The sequence below is a fragment of the Mauremys reevesii genome, unplaced genomic scaffold, assembly GCF_016161935.1.
Source record: "Mauremys reevesii isolate NIE-2019 unplaced genomic scaffold, ASM1616193v1 Contig18, whole genome shotgun sequence".
Lineage (NCBI taxonomy): Eukaryota > Metazoa > Chordata > Testudines > Geoemydidae > Mauremys > Mauremys reevesii.
In genome coordinates this window covers 301,108-319,362 of record NW_024100804.1, presented here as the reverse complement: position 1 = coordinate 319,362, position 18,255 = coordinate 301,108, and the positions used below count along the sequence as shown (strand labels likewise).

General features: G+C 65.3%; 2 protein-coding genes across 2 annotated transcripts; both read right to left on the bottom strand.

Moving 5' to 3' along the window:
* Positions 1-3,464: 3,464 nt before the first annotated feature.
* On the bottom strand, positions 3,465-9,808 carry LOC120393312 (HLA class II histocompatibility antigen, DM beta chain-like). Its single transcript, XM_039517846.1, is given in 7 exon segments — positions 3,465-4,565; positions 4,646-4,681; positions 5,915-6,031; positions 6,869-6,933; positions 6,935-7,151; positions 7,662-7,943; positions 9,400-9,808. Coding segments are annotated over 7 exon segments (780 nt in total). The 5' UTR covers positions 9,452-9,808; the 3' UTR covers positions 3,465-4,554.
* A 2,242-nt stretch (positions 9,809-12,050) lies between these two features.
* On the bottom strand, positions 12,051-18,005 carry LOC120393316 (class II histocompatibility antigen, M alpha chain-like). The gene is made up of 5 exons (XM_039517853.1): positions 17,888-18,005; positions 16,245-16,505; positions 14,688-14,969; positions 12,942-13,070; positions 12,051-12,386 (listed from the first exon to the last, which is right to left on the bottom strand). The coding sequence occupies exons 1-5, from the start codon at positions 17,964-17,966 to the stop codon at positions 12,382-12,384; spliced, it is 756 nt and encodes a 251-aa protein (XP_039373787.1). The 5' UTR covers positions 17,967-18,005; the 3' UTR covers positions 12,051-12,381.
* Between the last annotated feature and the right edge of the window lie 250 nt (positions 18,006-18,255).

Sequence of the window (18,255 nt, the reverse complement as noted above, 5' to 3'; positions counted from 1 at the left end):
GGGCGCTGGGCAGGTGGGATCCGCCCGGTATCGCTCAGGGCTGTGAATGTCACGACTCTGCTGATGGTGTCGGGAGCCGGGTCCCGGGGGATCTGTCGCTGAGCAGGCAGCTGCTGTTGGTACCGATGCTGCAGCCTGTCTCTGGACACGGGGCTTTGTCCGAAGGCAGAGAGAGGGGCCCTGCTCCAGCCTGTCCCTCGCCCAGCGTGGGTCTGAGCCCTGCGCTCGTCAGGCCAGGCACAGACAGGGGGGTGACAGGATTCTGCCCCCCCCGGAGCTGTGTGTGTCCCAGGGCAGTGTGGGGGACAGGGTTCCCTCCCCACTCTGAACTCTGGGGTACAGTCGTGGGGACCCCCATGAAAAAACCCCTAAGCTTATATTCTACCACCTTAGGTTAAAAACTTCCCCAAGGCACAAATTCCACCTTGTCCTTGGACCACCACCACGTGAGTTAGAGAAAGATTCAGGAAAAGGACCACGTGGAGTTTCTATTTCCCCAAAATATCCCCCCAAGCCCTTCACCCCCTTTCCTGGGAGGCTTGAGAATACTATACCAACCAAACAGGTTAACCAAACGAGCGCAGACCAGACCCTTGGGTTTTTAGGACACTAAGATCAACCCGGGTCTTAAAAGAATAACTTTATTATAAAGAAAAACGTAAAAGAAGCGCCTCTGTACAATCAGGATGGAAGGTAACTTTACAAGGTAATAAGATTCAGAACCCAGAGCATTCCCCCTCTGGACTCAGCTTCACAGTTACAAAAACAGGGTTAAAACTACCTCTTAGCACAGGGAAAATTCACAAGCTAAAGCACAAGATAATCTAATGCATTGCCTTGCTGTTACTTACAGTAGCTGTAATTGTAGCTGTATCATTTCAGTAGGAGCTGGTTACCTGCTTGGTCTCTCTCTCCTCTCCCCCTCCCCCACCCCACCCCAGATTTGAAAGTATCTTCTCCCCTTGTTGGTCCCTTTGGTCAGGTGCCAGCCAGGTTACCTGAGCTGCTTAACCCCTTATGGGTAAAGGAGGGATTTGATGCTACCCTGGCTGTATGTTTATGACAGTGGGGGACAGGGCCCCCGTGCTCTGCTGGTGGAGGTTACCCTGTGGGGCAGACGCCTCTGCTGGCCGGAGCTCGTTGTGGAGGAGGGTCAGAGCTCTGCCCTCTTCCCACCGGCGTCACCTGAGACGGGGAGAGCCTAAACCGTCAGGGACTACAGGCCCCAAGGGAGGGCCTTGGCCCAAGGGGCCCATCTAGCCCAGTCTCTGGGCGCCGCAGCAGCCAGCAGCGGCCGCACGAGCGGCAGAGGAACTGTTACTAAATAATGGTATTATGGGAGCATAGACGAGCTCCAGCCACAGCCCAGACCCCAGTGTGTCAGGTGCTGTACGTTATATATTAGGTGTATTATGGTAGTGCCTGGGAGCCACAGCCCAGGCCCCGAGTGTGCCAGGTGCTGTACATTATATATTAGGTGTATTACAGTAGTGCCCGGGAGCCACAGCCACAGCCCAGGCCCTGAGTGTGCCAGGTGCTGTACGTTATATATTAGGTATATTACAGTGGTGCCCGGCAGCCCCAGCGGCTCAGGCCTCCAGCGTGTCAGGCACTGGATGGACACAGAACAGACAGGCCGTGCCCCAGTAGCCCTGGCCAGGGCAGTTATGGGCTGACCCATCCCCAGGGGGCACCCCCCCATCAGTCAGTCACCCTGGAGCATGGGGATGCCTAGCGTGACGCTCGATGGGCTCTCTGCCCGCGCCCTGCCCCGGCTGGCACCGGGTAAGTCCCAGTGTCAGTGTCAGCGGGTAAGGCACTGCGCTGACACTCAGGAGACCCGGATGCCATTCCCAGCTCGGCCAGCTGGGTCAAGTTGGGCCACTCGCGTCCCCTCCCTGTGCCTCAGTTTCCCCACCTGTTTGACTGGGTGCCGAGCCTGCCCTCTTTTGCGGCGTGCACGGCAATCTCTGGGGGCAGTGCTGGGGATTGTTGTTTCTGGAGGATGCCTGTGTTGGCAGGACGGGGTGCAGTCAGGGTGCAGGAGTCGCACTCCTGTAATCACACCTGCACAGAGGGAAGGTGTCCCTGGACAAAGCCCCTCCTGTGGGGGGGGGGCGGGTCGCCCGGGGTTGTGTCAGATAAAGCTGCTGGGCATTAACGCTCCGTGGCGTCCTGCATTATCGCGGTGAACTCGCTGCAGGGCCCCCTCCGAGGGGAAACGCCAACAGCCCTGGTCACGGCACCAGGCGGGTCACCGGCCCGGAGCAGGATCGAACCAGCAGAGTCACCACCCTGGGCACTAACAGACCCACCTCTGGACTGGCCCAGCAGCCACCAGGAGCCGGGCCAGGGACGGGATGGGCTGCAAACACACGAGCCGTACAAGACCCTGGAGAGGGAAACGGCTCTGGGAGGGGAGTGGGGGCTGGGAGCCAGGACTCCTGGGTTCTCTCCCAGCTCTGGAAGGGCAGTGGGGGGCTGGTGGGTTAGAGCGGGGGATGGGCGCTGGGAGCCAGGACTCCTGGGTTCTCTCCCAGCTCTGGGAGGGGAGTGGGGGCTGGGAGCCAGGACTCCTGGGTTCTCTCCCGGCTCTGGGAGGGGAGTGGGGGCTGGGAGCCAGGACTCCTGGGTTCTCTCCCGGCTCTGGGAGGGGAGTGGGGGCTGGTGGGTTAGAGCGAGGGGGGCTGGGAGCCAGGACTCCTGGGTTCTCTCCCAGCTCTGGGAGGAGTGGGGCTGGGAGCCAGGACTCCTGGGTTCTCTCCCGGCTCTGGGAGGAGTGGGGCTGGTGGGTTAGAGCGAGGGGGCTGGGAGCCAGGACTCCTGGGTTCTCTCCCGGCTCTGGGAGGAGTGGGGCTGGTGGGTTAGAGCAGGGGGGGCTGGGAGCCAGGACTCCTGGGTTCTCTCCCAGCTCTGGGAGGGGAGTGGGGGCTGGTGGGTTAGAGCGAGGGGGGGCCGGGAGCCAGGACTCCTGGGTTCTCTCCCAGCTCTGGAAGGGCAGTGGGGGCTGGTTAGAGTGGGAGGCTGGGAGCCAGGACTCCTGGGTTCTGTCCCAGCTCTGGAAGGGGAGTGGGGGCTGGTGGTTAGAGCGCGGGGAGCTGGGAGCCAGGACTCCTGGGTTCTATCCACTGTTCCCTCTAAGCTGTGCGTGTGTGCGCATGCACACAGATCCTAAACCCCACGCACACAGGAAAACACTGTGCATAGAAGCACAAAAATTTGCACAGAAGAAATTTGCCTGTCAAAAATTAGAGGGAACATTGGTTTCTACCCCAGTTCTGGGAGGGCAGTGGGGGCTAGTGGGTTAGAGCAGGGGAGGGGGCCTGAGAGCCAGGACTCCTGGGTTCGATATCTGGGTGGGGGGAGGAACCAGTGCTACATTCCTATCCCTCTGTCCAAATCCCATGCCCCCCCATTCCCCCCCTGGCTGAGTCCATGGGCACCATCCACAGAGCATTCCCTGCTGCACCAGAGAGGATCTTTAATGGGGGGAGGGGGAGATTACAACAGCCACCCTCTCCGTACACACCGCACGCGGTCAGCACCCGAATCGGGAACCCGCTCCCTAGAGCCCTGCCCCCGCCCCACCCCAGTGGGAATAGTGCCAGGCGGGGGGGTGAGGGTGCCGTGCCTGCCTGGGAGGGGGGGGGGGCTGGCTGCCACACTTGAGGGGCGGCTGGGTGAGTGATGGGGAATCTTATGATGACCCTGGAGGGAGCCCTGGTCTAGGGTGACCCCTGGTGGGGGAAGTGGAATTGTACCGGGGCTGGAATTGTACCATGGGGGTGGAGAATTGGGTGCATCCCCCAGTGCTGAGGGATCTGTGGGGCTGGGGAGAGGCTAGGGGTCTGATCAGGTCATTATATTCCTGTATTGCCCCGCTGAGCTGTACAGGGCAGAGGGCTCCAAGTCTGTGGGGATGGGGTCTATTACTGGGGTTCCTGTAGCCCTTTATGGGCCCTGCTATACACAGCGGGGTGCATGGGGGACAGTCCTTGTGGGCTCAGGGGCTCTGTCTGGAGGGGTGGCAGGGGCTGGTCCCTATCTCCATCTATAGCCCCAGTATACAAGTGTGGTCTGTATGGGCTCTGGGGCGCTGAGTTGGGGAGAAGTTGAGGATGGGGGTGTGTAGGGGATCTGTATTCAGGTCATTATATCTCTGTATTGGCCTGCTGGTCTATATAGGGTAGCTGGCTCTAATCTGGGGCTTGAGGCCAGCAATCAGGTCATTATCTTGTTATTTTATCCTACTTGCCTCAGGCGCTTGGAGTTGGGAAGGGGAGGGCTCTATAGCCATGTATAGGCCCCAGTATATACAGCCACAGTGGGGGGAGGGGTGCAGGAGGTGCTGGTCCGTACAGGCTCTATGGGGGATCTGGTCTGAGCCGTCCTTGCTGCGGTGCCTGGCTGGTACGGAGACATGTCCCGTCTCGGTCCCACGGATCCCAACTCCGTGGGGAGGGGTGGCTAACCTAGGGGGCGACAGACAGGACGAGCTGGGATCCTCCACTGGGGCGGGGGGACTGGAGCCAGGGGTCTCGGTGCCCACGGGCGTTAGGTGCTGCCTGCAGGGTAAACAGCGAGAGAGGTGTGAATGAACCGGGACAGGCGGCGGGGCAGACGGAGACGGGGGCAGCATAGTTACCTCCAGCGTAGTTGTGCCCTGTGAGGGGAGAATAACCTGGAAGGGGGAAGGAAACAGAGTTAGTCTGAGGTGATCCTGCCCCCTCCCGCACATGCTCCTCCCCTGCCAGCGGGACGGACACACACACACACACACACACACACACACACCCCAGCAGGGGGCAGCAGGACACACACACACACTCAGCAGCAGGGGGCAGCGGGACACACACACACACACACACACACACCAGCAGGGGGCAGTGGGACACACACACACACCCCAGCAGGGGGCAGCGGGACGGACACACACACACACACACACACACACCCAGCAGGGGGCAGTGGGACACACACACACACACCAGCAGGGGGCAGCGGGATACACACACACACACACTCACCAGCAGGGGGCAGCGGGACGGACACACACACACACTCACCAGCAGGGGGCAGTGGGACACACACACACACACCCCAGCAGGGGGCAGTGGGACACACACACACACCCAGCAGGGGGCAGTGGGACACACACACACCCACACACACACACACAGAGCAGGCGGCAGCAGGACACCCACCCACACACCCACACACACACCCAGCAGGGGGCAGCAGGACACACACACACACACACACACAGCAAGGGGCAGCGGGACACACACACACACACACACACACACACACACCCAGCAGGGGGCGGCAGGGACACACACACACACACACACCCCAGCAGGGGGCAGTGGGACACACACACACACCCCAGCAGGGGGCAGCAGGACACACACACACATACACACACACACCCAGCAGGGGGCAGTGGGACACACACACACACCAGCAGGGGGCAGCGGGACACACACACACACACACACACACACACACACACACCCAGCAGGGGGCAGTGGGACACACACACACACACACACTCCAGCAGGGGGCAGCGGGACGGACACACACACACACACCCAGCAGGGGGCAGTGGGACACACACACACACCCCAGCAGGGGGCAGCGGGACACACACACACACACACACACAGAGCAGGCGGCAGCAGGACACACCCACACACACCCACACACACCCACAGCAGGGGCAGCGGGACACACACACACACACACACACACACACACACACAATCAATCCCCAGCCCCCGGGAAGTGCCCCTCACTCACGTTGTCCCCATCTCTTGCAGGGACCCCAGGGACCCCCCCCCCCCGTTGGGAATTGGGTTGGGGGCTCAGGACCCCAGGCGAGGGGGACACATGGCCCCAGCCCCCCACTCCTTACCCGGGGCGGGCGCCCTCCACCAGAACACCAGGCCGGTGCCCAGGAAGATGAGGCCCAGGATCAGCACCACGACAGCCACGCTGACCTTCACCGTCAGCCCCGGGGACAGGCCGGGCCCTGGGCGGGACAGCGGGGGAGGGGTTAATGGGGGGTAGACTGGGGAGCCCCCCACAGCACCCCTGCACCCCCAGCCGGAGTCCTTCCCAGATCCCCCAACCCCCAGATCCCCTTCACCCTCTGTCTCTTTCCCCGCTCCCTGCCCCATTCTGCTGCCCTGCACCCCACTCCTACTGCCCCCAGCACCCCATTCCCCTGCCCTGCACCCCTCTCCATGCCCTGCCCCCAGCACCCCATTCCCTGCCCTGCACCCCACTCCTACTGCCCCCAGCACCCCATGCCCCTGCCCTGCACCCCACGCCTACTGCCCCCAGCACCCCATTCCCCTGCCCTGCACCCCACTCCTACTGCCCCCAGCACCCCATTCCCCTGCCCTGCACCCCCCTCCTACTGCCCCCAGCACCCCATTCCCTGCCCTGCACCCCCTCCTACTGCCCCCAGCACCCCCTTCCCCTGCCCTGCACCCCACTCCTACTGCCCCCAGCACCCCATTCCCTGCCCTGCACCCCACTCCTACTGCCCCCAGCACCCCATTCCCTGCCCTGCACCCCTCTCCTACTGCCCCAGCACCCCATTCCCCTGCCCTGCACCCCACTCCTGCTTCCCCAGCACATCCTCCCCACCCTGTACCTCTGCCCAATCCCTTCCCCCAGTCCATGCCCTGCCCCCAGCACCCCATTCCCTGCCCTGCACCCCACTCCTACTGCCCCCAGCACCCCATTCCCCTGCCCTGCACCCCTCTCCTGCTGCCCCCCCGCACCCCAACCACCCAGCACTCTCTTCCCCCCACCCTCGGCCCCACCCCCCAAGCCCGTACCCCGCCCCGCCCGGGCTCACCCCACTCCTCCGGGTGGGGCTCTGCCAGGCTGACGTGCTGCACGTGGCAGGTGTAGGTGTCCCGGGCTTGGGGTGGTGAGCAGGCTGACGTGGGTCTGGTAGGTCCAGTCGCCGTTGGCCAGCGCCGGGCTCAGGCCGTCCTCGCTGGGCTCCACGGGGCTCCCGTTCCGCAGCCAGGTGACCCCCACCTCCGCCGGGTAGAAGCCCCAGACGTGGCAGGTGAGGCGCACGGATCCCGCGGGGTTCGACAGGGCCGTGGAGACGATGCGGACACTAGGGGGCGCTGTTGGGGTGGGGTCACTGTATGGACCAGCTCCTGGTACCCCCACCGCCCCCACCACACACCGGGGTCAGACCCACGGGCCCCCAGCCCAGTATCCCCCACCTCGGTGCCAGGGGCCCCGCAGCCCCTCCCCCACCCCGCTCGGTGCCCCGCAGCCCCCCACACCCCGCCTCGGTGCCAGGGCCCCCGCACCCCCCAACCCAGCTCTGTGCCAGGGGCCCCAGCCCCCTCCCCACCCGGCTCAGCGCCAGGGCCCCACAGCCCTCCCCACCCGGCTCAGCGCCCGGGGCCCCACCGCCCCCCCCCCCCCCCGGCTCGGTGCCATGGGCCCCACAGCCCCTCCCCACCCCGCTTAGTGCCCCACAGCCCCCTTCCCCACCTGGCTCAGCACCAGGGCCCCGCACCCCACCCCGGCTCGGCGCCAGGGGCCCCACAGCCCCTCCCCCACCCCGCTCAGTGCCCCACAGCCCCCATCCCCACCCCGCTCAGTGCCCTGCTTCCCCCACTCACTCCTCCTTTGCCCCGTGCGGCTCCAGAGGTGCTGGCTTTGGCTCTGGCAGGCCTGGCGCCCCCCTGCCACGCGCTGGCGCAAGCCGGGGTCCGTGTTCATGGCGGCGGCGATGTCCACGGCCATGCGTCTGAGCAGGCCCATGTCGCAGGCCTCGAAGAGCCGGTCCTGCTCGTTGTAACACACCAGCGGGTTCTTGTTGAAGACGAAGGCGAAGTCGAACCGGAGCACGGAGCCGTCGGCTGCCAGGGGGCACTCGCTGGCCAGGTGCATCAGGAACCCGCCTGCGGGGACGGCGCCGTCAGGAGCGGGTTCGGGGCAGGGGCTGGACTGGGCGGCCCAATGGGGGTGGGGTGGGGGAGGGACGGGGCAGGGAGGGCAGGACATTGGGGTCATGGGGATCAGGGAGGTGATGGGGACAGAGGGGGACCGGTTCCACACTAGGCCGTGTCCCCGGGGTGTAGACCAGGGGATGGTGGGTTTAAACCCCATTCAGATGGTTGCTCTGCGGCTGTAGTGCCCTACTGTGGGGTGTGTGCACTGGGAACAACAGGGCTTAACCACCCCCTACAGACACACACTGCCCCCAGGGGTACAGACTGGGGTTATACCCCCCACACACCGACACAGTCCCCAGGGGTACAGACTGGGGTTATACCCCCCCACACACAGACACAGCCCCTAGGGGTACAGACTGGGGTTAACCCCCCACACACCGACACAGTCCCCAGGGGTACAGACTGGGGTTATACCCCCCCACACACAGACACAGCCCCTAGGGGTACAGACTGGGGTTATACCCCCATCCACACACAGTCAGACACAGTCCCCAGGGGTACAGACTGGGGTTATACCCCCATCCACACACAGACACTGCCCCTAGTTGTACAGACTGGGGTTAGACCCCCATCCACAAACAGACAGACAGTCCCCAGGGGTACAGACTGGGGTTAGACCCCCCACACACACAGGCACAGCCCGCAGGGGTACAGACTAGGGTTATACCCCCATCCACACACAGACAGACACAGTCCCCAGGGGTACAGACTAGGGTTATACCCCCATCCACACACAGACAGACACAGTCCCCAGGGGTACAGACTGGGGTTATACCCCCATCCACACACAGACAGACAGACAGACAGTCCCCAGGGGTATAGACTGGGGTTATACTCCCCCCACATAGACACAGCCCCTAGGAGTACAGACTGGGGTTAGACCCCCCACACACACACACACAGGCACAGCCCGCAGGGGTACAGACTGGGGTTATACCCCCATCCACACACAGAGAGACACAGTCCCCAGGGGTACAGACTGGGGTTAGACCCCCATCCACACACAGACAGACACAGTCCCCAGGGGTACAGACTGGGGTTATACCCCCATCCACACACAGACAGACAGACAGACAGTCCCCAGGGGTATAGACTGGGGTTATACTCCCCCCACATAGACACAGCCCCTAGGAGTACAGACGGGGGTTAGACCCCCCCACACACAGACACAGTCCCCAGGGGTACAGACTGGGGTTAGACCCCCATCCACACACAGGCACTGTCCCCTAAGGTTAGACATGGGGTTTAAGCCCTATCCTGACATCTCCAGCAAGGGTCCTGATCCCGGGGCACAGCTCTGGGGAACAGGTGGTCGGATGCTCGTGGGGATCCCCGGAGAGGATTCTAGGGGGCAGGGACCCCAAGCTCCCCCCAGGCCTGTGGCACCGACGGGTGCCCTCACCTGCTCCGTGGTGGCCCAGAGCCATGGACAGCAGCCACAGCACCAGCGTCATGGCGGCCCCTCGGTCCCAGGCCAGGGCAGGTCTGTCGGGGTCCCCGGCTCAGCGCGGGGCTCTCGGGTCTCTGCTCCTTGAAGCAAGTTTCCAGCTCCCTGGCTCTGCTGCGGGCGCACCCTGGGATCTCTGGGGATCCCACACGCCCTTCTCCCGGCTCTGCGGGGGGAGATCACTGGATCCCAGGGGCGCCGGGAGAAGATCTCTCTGGATCCTGGCGTCGGACTTCTCTGCTGCTGGATCCCTGCTGCTTTGGGGTGATCCCACTGAATCCGGGGCTTGGTGGGGATCCTGGGCTCTGTTGCAGGAGATCTCTCCTGGGACCCCTGGGTCTGGGGGGGGTCTCTCTGGATCCCGGCTCCGAACCCCGCAGGCAGGTCCCGCTGTCCTGACCCCCCCAACACACACACCCCGGTCCGGCCCTGGCCAATGGCAGCCGGCTCCGCTGCCGGCATCACCAGTCGCTAGGTGGAGGCGGCCGGGCCGGGAGCCCGACCGGGAGATGTCCCGCCGCGCCTGGGGGCCGGGCCAGCCTCGGGGCGGCCCGCGGTCCGGGGTGGGTTTATCTCCCCGGACCTCCCGCGGCATCAGGGGATCTGTGACACCCCTCCCCACGCCCCCGTTACAGGTGGGGAAACTGAGGCACGGAGCAGCCACGGGGCATGGGGCCAGGCGTGCAGCGGGGGGGTTTGCTGTGGGGGAAAGGGACGAGTGATGGGGGGTGCGGATCCCGGCAGAGGGGGGGCCCTGAGGAGGGGCTGGGGAGGATCCCGGCAGAGGGCGGCTGGGGAGGGCCGGGGTGGGAGGGGCAGATTCCAGCAGAGGGGGCAGCCGGGGGAGGGGATCCCGGCGGGGGCTCTAAGGGGACTGGGAAGGGGATCCTGGAGAGGGGCAGCTGGGGGAGGGGACGGGGCTGGGGAGGATCCCGGCAGAGGGGCGGCTGGGGAGGGCCGGGGTGGGGAGGGGCAGATTCCAGCAGAGGGCAGCCGGGGAGGGGATCCCAGCGGGGGCTCTAAGGGGACTGGGAAGGGGATCCTGGAGAGGGGCAGCTGGGGGAGGGACGGGGCTGGGAGGATCCCGGCAGAGGGGCAGCTGGTGGGAGGATCGGGGTGGGGATCCCGGCAGAGGGGCGGCTGGGGGCGGCTGCCCTGGCCAGAGCAGGGGATGGGCCCACGTCTCCCAACCCGGGATTTCACTTCCCCGTGGGCGGCTGGCCCGGCGTGTCTGAATCCCCCGTTCTGCTGCTTCCCCTATTCTGGGCCCAGCTTCCCCTATTTCAGGGGTTCGCAGCCTTTCTCTTTCTGAGCCCCCCCCCCCGCACTATAAATACTCCAGGGCCCAGCTGTGCCACAGCCCCTGGTGTTCTGCGTATAAGGCCCAGGCCGGCGTTAGGGGGCCAGGGCCGGTGTTGGGGGGCAGCCAGCCGGGCAGTTCCCGGGGCCCCACCCCACAGGGCCTCCCTCGGAGCTAAGCTGCGCCGGCTGCGGCTGCAGGACTCGGGGGCCCGGGCTTCGGCTTTCTGCCCTGGCCACTGAGAGCCTCACGCCGGCCCTGCTTGGAGCACCCCTGAAACCTGGTACAGGGCCCCGGGGGGGCCCTGGGTGAGAAACCCCCCCCCCATTTCCTCACCCTGCACCAGCCGCTTCCCCTCGGCCCGGTGCCAAGAGTTCCCTGTTCCCAGCAAAGCTAACGCCCCCCACCCCCAGCCCCCGCATGGGGAAGTGAGCCTGGCACTTCACAGGCATCTGGGCTGCAGCTGCCCCCGGATCCGCTCCCGGCTGCATGGGGACCTGAAACCAGCCGGGCTCGGCCTGAGACACTTCCACTTCCTCTCTGATGGAGACGGAGGGAACTGGCCGGTTCGGGAATGGGCGGCGAGGAATGGGACACGGGGCCTGTCCCTTCCAGGGGACGCTGGTGCTGATCCAGCCCCAGGGCAGGGACTGGCTGGCTCAGGCGGCGAGGAATGGGACACGGGGCCTGTCTCCTCTGGGGGTCACTGGAGGAATGGGACACGGGGCCTGTCCCCTCTGGGGGTCACTGGTTCTGATCCAGCCCCAGGGCAGGGGCTGGCTGGCTCAGGGGGTGAGGAATGGGACACAGGGCCTGTCCCCTCTGGGGGTCGCTGGTTCCGATACGGCCCCAGGCCAGGGACTGGCTGGCTCAGGGGGTGAGGAATGGGACACGGGGCCTGTCCCCTCTGGGGGTCGCTGGTTCCGATATGACCCCAGGGCAGGGGCTGGCTGGCTCAGGGGGTGAGGAATGGGACACGGGGCCTGTCTCCTCTCGGGGTCACTGGTTCTGATCCGGCCCCAGGCCAGGGCCTGGCTGGCTCAGGGGGTGAGGAACGGGGATACAGGTTCTGATCAGTGTCATGGACTTGGTGGGTCTCAGCCGAGATCCTAGCGGGACGGGTGCCCCCGGCACGGGCAGTAACTGTCCCCTTCGCTGAGGGCTGAACTGGCCGCAGCGTGTGAGCTCCCCCCGCCCCAGCGGGGTCCCTGCAGGACAGGAGGGGTTGGGGTGGCATGGGGGGAGGGCTATGGGGGTGCGGGGAGAGGTGGGGATACAGAGGGGCAGAGGCGCGACGGCTCCAGGAAATAGACCTTTATTAGCAGGAGGCTGGATAAGGCACCGATACGCCGGTGTGGGGCGACCCCTGGCACAGACCGGGAGTGGGAGTCTGCCCCAGGCACGCTGCATGGCTGGAATGCAGGAGGGGGCAGAGCGTGGCACCCCCGGAGGAGAGGCACCAGGTTCCCACGGACGTGGCCCGTGTGTAGTGAGTGTGTCCGATCTCAGCACCATGCTGACTGCAGCTGGTTCCAGGAACTGCCTTTCCCACAGTTCCCAAGGGCTGGGGGGCTGGAACGGGGAGGGGTTCGGGGCGTCTCCTCACAGTTCTTCGGGCGTTTCCAGCCACTCGGAGTTCACTCTGAGGGTGAAAACACAGAACAAGGAGATTCAATGGAAGAGATAGAACCCAGGAGTCCTGGTGCCCAGCCTCCCTCTGTAATCCAGCAGATGCCCCCCTTCCCCTCAGAGCCAGGGATAGAACCCAGGAGTCCTGGCTCCCAGCACCCCCATCTAACCCACCAGATGCACCCCCAAGCCAGGGATGGAACCCAGGAGTCCTGGCTCCCATCCCCCCCACCCCCCTGCTCTAACCCACTAGGTGCACCCCCAAGCCAGGGATGGAACCCAGGAGTCCTGACTCCCATCCCCCCCTGCTCTAACCCACTAGATGCACCCCCAAGCCAGGGATGGAACCCAGGAGTCCTGGCTCCCATCCCCCCCTGCTCTAACCCACCAGATGCACCCCCAAGCCAGGGATAGAACCCAGGAGTCCTGGCTCCCATCCCCCCCTGCTCTAACCCACCAGGTGCACCCCCAAGCCAGGGATAGAACCCAGGAGTCCTGGCCCCCAGACCCCTCTGCTCTAACCCACTAGACTCCCCCCATCCCCAGCTGGGGCAGCGCCCTGGCGTACCTGTGGGGCTGGGCCTGCGGGATTTGAGGAGGAGGACGATCCCGGTGACCATGAAGAAGATGCCCAGGGCGATGGCCAGGCCGCACAGCGCGTTCTCCAGCAGCTCCGAGGGGACGGGGTTCTGGGGCACTGGAGACACAACAGCGGGGGGAGGGGGGTACAGGGTGAGATTGGTGGGGGGCTCCCGGCAGCGGGGGAGGCGGGAGGGGTGGGGCACACAGGCCAAGGGCGGGGAATCAGGGAGGGATCCCAGAAGCGGGGGGAGCTGGGGAGATGCAGGGTCAGGAGGAGGGGGATTGGGTATGGAGGGGATCGAGTTTGGGGGGGCTTGAATTAAGTGCAGGGGGGAAATCTCCTACCCCAGTGGGCCGTGGTGGAGAAGCAGTCCCCAGGCCACGGTGGAGAAGCGGTCCCTGGGCCGCGTGATGGTGCAGGTGGGGAGACGTGGGGAGAGCAACCAGGCAGGGGGGGGAACCGGGGTCAGCGGGGCGGAACGGGGTGCAGCAGGCGGCGGATCGGGGAGTGGTTCGGGGGCTCCCTCACCCCAGTAGGCCACGGTGGAGAAGCGGTCCCTGGGCCGCGTGATGGTGCAGGTGGGGAGACGTGCAGGGGAGGGATCGACGGAGGGGGGAGGATCGGGGTGCAGCAGGGAGGAACGGGGTGCAGGGGTGGATCGGGAAGCAGATCGGGGGGGTCTCTCACCCCAGTAGGCCACGGTGGAGAAGCGGTCCCTGGGCCGCGTGATGGTGCAGGTGGGGAGACGTGGGGGAGGGATAGAAGGATGGGGGAGGAACGGGGTGCAGGGGGAAGAACGGGGTGCAGCAGCGGGCAGATCGGGGTGCAGCAGGGAGGACCGGGGAGTGGATCGGGGGGTCTCTCACCCCCGTAGGCCACGGTGGAGAAGCGGTCCCTGGGCCGCGTGATGGTGCAGGTGGGGAGACGTGGGGGAGGGATAGAAGGATGGGGGAGGAAAGGGGTGCAGCTGGGGGCGGAGGGGGGTGCAGCTGGGCGGATCGGGGGGTCTCTCACCCCAATAGGCCACGGTGGAGAAGCGGTCCCTGGGCCACGTGATGGTGCAGGTGGGGAGACGTGGGGGAGGGATAGAAGGATGGGGGAGGATCGGGGTGCAGGGGGCAGATCGGGGAGTGGATCGGGGGCTCCCTCACCCCAGTAGGCCACGGTGGAGAAGCGGTCCCTGGGCCGCGTGATGGTGCAGGTGGGGAGACGTGGGGGAGGGATAGAAGGATGGGGGAGGATCGGGGTGCAGGGGGCAGATCGGGGAGTGGATCTGGGGGTCCCTCACCCCAGTAGGCCCCGGTGGAGAAGCGGTCCCTGGGCCGCGTGATGGTGCAGGTGGGGAGATGTGGGGGAGGGATAGAAGGATGGGGGAGGATCGGGGTGCAGCAGGAGGTGGATCGGGAGTGGATCGGGGCTCCTCACCCCAGTAGGCCACGGGGGAGACGCGGTCCCTGGGCCGCGTGATGGTGCAGGTGGGGAGACGTGGGGGAGGGATAGAAGGATGGGGGAGGATCGGGGTGCAGGGGACGGATCGGGGTGCAGCAGGGAGGATCGGGGAGCGGATCAGGGGGGTCTCTCACCCCAGTAGGCCACGGTGGAGAAGCGGTCCCTGGGCCGCGTGATGGTGCAGGTGGGGAGACGTGGGGGAGGGATAGAAGGATGGGGGAGGAATGGGGTGCAGCAGGGGGCGGATCGGGGTGCAGCAGGGAGGATCGGGGGGTCTCTCACCCCAATAGGCCACGGTGGAGAAGCGGTCCCTGGGCCGCGTGATGGTGCAGGTGTAGACGTCGCCCTCCTGCGGGGTGAACTCCAGGTAGGAGAAGAGCAGGAAGCCCAGGTCCTCGGTGGGGTAGTACCGTGTGGTGTTGATGCCCTGGCTCACCGGCTCCCCCAGCCGCTGCCACGACACGGTCACCGAGGCCGGGAAGAGGTTGCCCACCTGGCAGATCAGGGTGTTGGGTTTTCCCAGCTCCTGGGGCTGGGCTGTGAACACGTTGGCCTTGGGGGTGCCTGCGGGGAGTGGGGAGATGGTACGGGGGGGCCTGTGGGGGCTGGAGCACTGGGGGTATGTGGGGAGGAGGAGGGGGCGGTGCTGGGGGCTGGGAAGGGGATGGGGTTGCTGGGGAGGTGGGCAGGAGGGGGCACCACCGTAAGGGGCTTGGGCACCTGTGCAGGGGGTGCTGTGGGGTGCAGGGCCTGGGTGCACAGACACTGGGGTGCCACGGGGAGGGGGTGTGGGCACCTTGGCCTCGGGCAGGGGCAGGGCAGTATCAGGGATTGCTGGGTGCTCCTCAGGCGCTGGGGGAGACACGGGCACCAGGGGTCAGGGGCCTCGGGCAGGGGCAGGGCAGTATCAGGGATCGCCGTGGGTGCCGTGGGAGGGGACGCAGGTGTTGGGGGAGACACGGGCACCGGGCGCCAGGTACCTCTGGCCTCGGGCAGGGGCAGGGCAGTATCAGGGATTGCTGGGTGCTGGGGGGTCGTGGGAGGCCCACGGGCACTGGGGGAGACACAGGCACTGGGGGCCGGGCACCTTGGCCTCAGGCAGAGACAGTATCAGTAATCCCTGGGGGCTGGGGGGGCCATGGGGAGGGGCTGTGGATGCTGGGGGAGACACAGGCACCGGGGGCTGGGTACCTCTGGCCTCGGGCAGGGGCAGGGCAGTATCAGTGATCGCTGCGGGTGCCGTGGGAGGGGACACAGACACTGAGGAGACCGGGCACGGGGTACCTCTGGCCTGGGGCCGGGGCGGGGCAGTTACAGGGATCGCTGGGGGTGCCGTGGGGGGGATGCGGGCGCTGGGGGCCGGGTACCTCTGGCCTCGGGCAGGGGCAGGGCAGTATCAGGGATCGCTGGGGGTGCCGTGGGAGGGGACACGGGCGCAGGGGGAGACCGGGCGCCGGGTACCTCGGGCAGGGCAGTATCAGGGATCGCCGTGGGTGCCGTGGGAGGACACAGGTGCTGGGAAAGACACGGGCGGGGGAGGTGACCGGGCACCGGGTCCCTCTGGCCTCGGGCAGGGCAGTATCAGGGATCGCCGGGGGTGCCATGGGAGGGGACACGGGCGCTGGGGGAGACCGGGCGCCGGGTACCTCGGGCGGGGCAGTATCAGGGATCGCTGCGGGTGCCGTGGGAGGGGACACAGGCGCTGGGAAAGACACGGGCGGTGGGGGAGACTGGGCACCGGGTACCTCTGGCCTCGGGCAGGGGCAGGGCAGTATCAGGGATCGCCGGGGGTGCCATGGGAGGGGACACGGGCGCTGGGGGAGACCGGGCGCCGGGTACCTCTGGCCTCGGGCAGCACGCCCGTGGTGATGTTGGTGATCACCGAGAGCAGTTGCCGGCACAGACTGGAGTCGTTGCGGATCTGCTCCTTGCTCTCCTGGGCACTCAGCCAGGGCTGGAAGTCGGGCAGCCGGGCCTCCCAGCGCGCCCCCGGGAAGTCGAACGAGAACAGCTGGTCCCCGTCGAAGGTGTCGGCCAGGCCCAGCGAGGGGCGGTCGGGCTGGCAGAACAGCACGCGGGACAGGACGTGGGCCGTGGGCGCTGCGGGAGAGAGACACCGACCGGGGTCACAACGGGCACGCACGTGCTGGGCGCGCACACACCCTGCACACAGACTGTCACACACACTGCGCACACAGTGCCCCGTTTTCTGTGCACACACTCCTCGTGCACACAGGCACACCCACCCTATACACACAGTCCTCACTTACATGCAAGCACACAGTCACACACACACAGAATCACGACAGTCCCTAAACACACACATTCCTTTGCACACACAGTCCGTTCACCCTCACACTGCAGCCCCTGTACACACACAGCCCCCACCACACAATGCTGCTATCCCTCACACACAAATACACATTACAACCCATGTGTAAGCACACTCTTCCCATACACCCACACTCCACACCCTGTACACACAGCCACACACATGCATTAAATACCCTATATACACACACAGTCTGCATGTGCACAGTGACAAAACACACCACAAGCCTCCCAACCCTGACCCCACACTGCACACCTACACAATCACACACAACCAACCCCTCCACACTCTGCACTCCCGTGTGCACAATCACACACACACACACACACATACACAAAATTGACTGCCACACCACACTCCCATTTACATGGGTACACACCCTGCAACCCCATGCACCCAGCAATACCCATGAACACAACATCGGACACGGACACACACTGACAGAGCAGGGATAGCTTCCTCCCCACACACACTCAGGCAGGGCCTGGCTAACCCCTGGGAAGTGCTCGCTCTCACGCACACAGAGTGTAACACACCCTATTTACACGCAATCTCCATGCATGCCCAATTCCACACACACTAACACAACCCCGACACACTTTCACCCCCATGCAAAAACACACACTCCCCCGAGATACATCCATGCACCTGCACACACACAATCCCACACACTGTCCCCATGTGCACACACAAGCATTCTCAGACACAGTCCCCCTGTACATACACACAGACAGTCCCCTTCTCCACAGACACACAATCTTTATGTGCACACAATCCCCTCGTAAACCACACACACAATCCCCGACCATGCCCACACAACCCCCGTGTGCACACACACAGCCGCACTCACACAATCTCCGAGCATGCATACACAACCACACATACAATCCTCTTGTGCACACACACAACCACACATACAATTCCCGAGCATGCACACACAATCACACACACAAACCCCTTGTGCACACACACAACCACACATACAACCCCCGACCATGCACACACAACCCCCGTGTGCACACACAGCCGCACTCACACAATCCCCGTGCATTCACACACACGGTGACGCACACCATCCCCTTGTGCACACACACACACACTAGCCGTGCAATGGCCCCGCCCGCCAGTAACGCCCGTGGGCAGCTCCTACCCTCTGTCGCGGCGGTGGCCGCTGCCCCGCGCAGCAGCCCCAGGGCCAGCAGCAGCCCCCAGCAGCCGGGCGCCTCCATCCCCGCCGGGCTGCCTCTGCTCCCGGCCCGGCCCGGGCTCCCGGGGCATCCCCGGCCGGCTGCCGGCCAATCCGCGCGCGCCCCGCCGCCTCCTGGCCAATGGCTGGGCCCCGCCGCCGCTTGTCACCTGTTACCGGGGAGACGCCCGCAGCGGAGGGCCGGGGAACGCAGATGGGCGGCCGGGATGGGACACGTGGGAGAGTCGGAGACCAGGAGGGACCATTGCCAGCATCTGGTCTGACTCCTGTCTAGACAGTTAGAGCCCTGCTCCGGATTCACCTCAGATAGC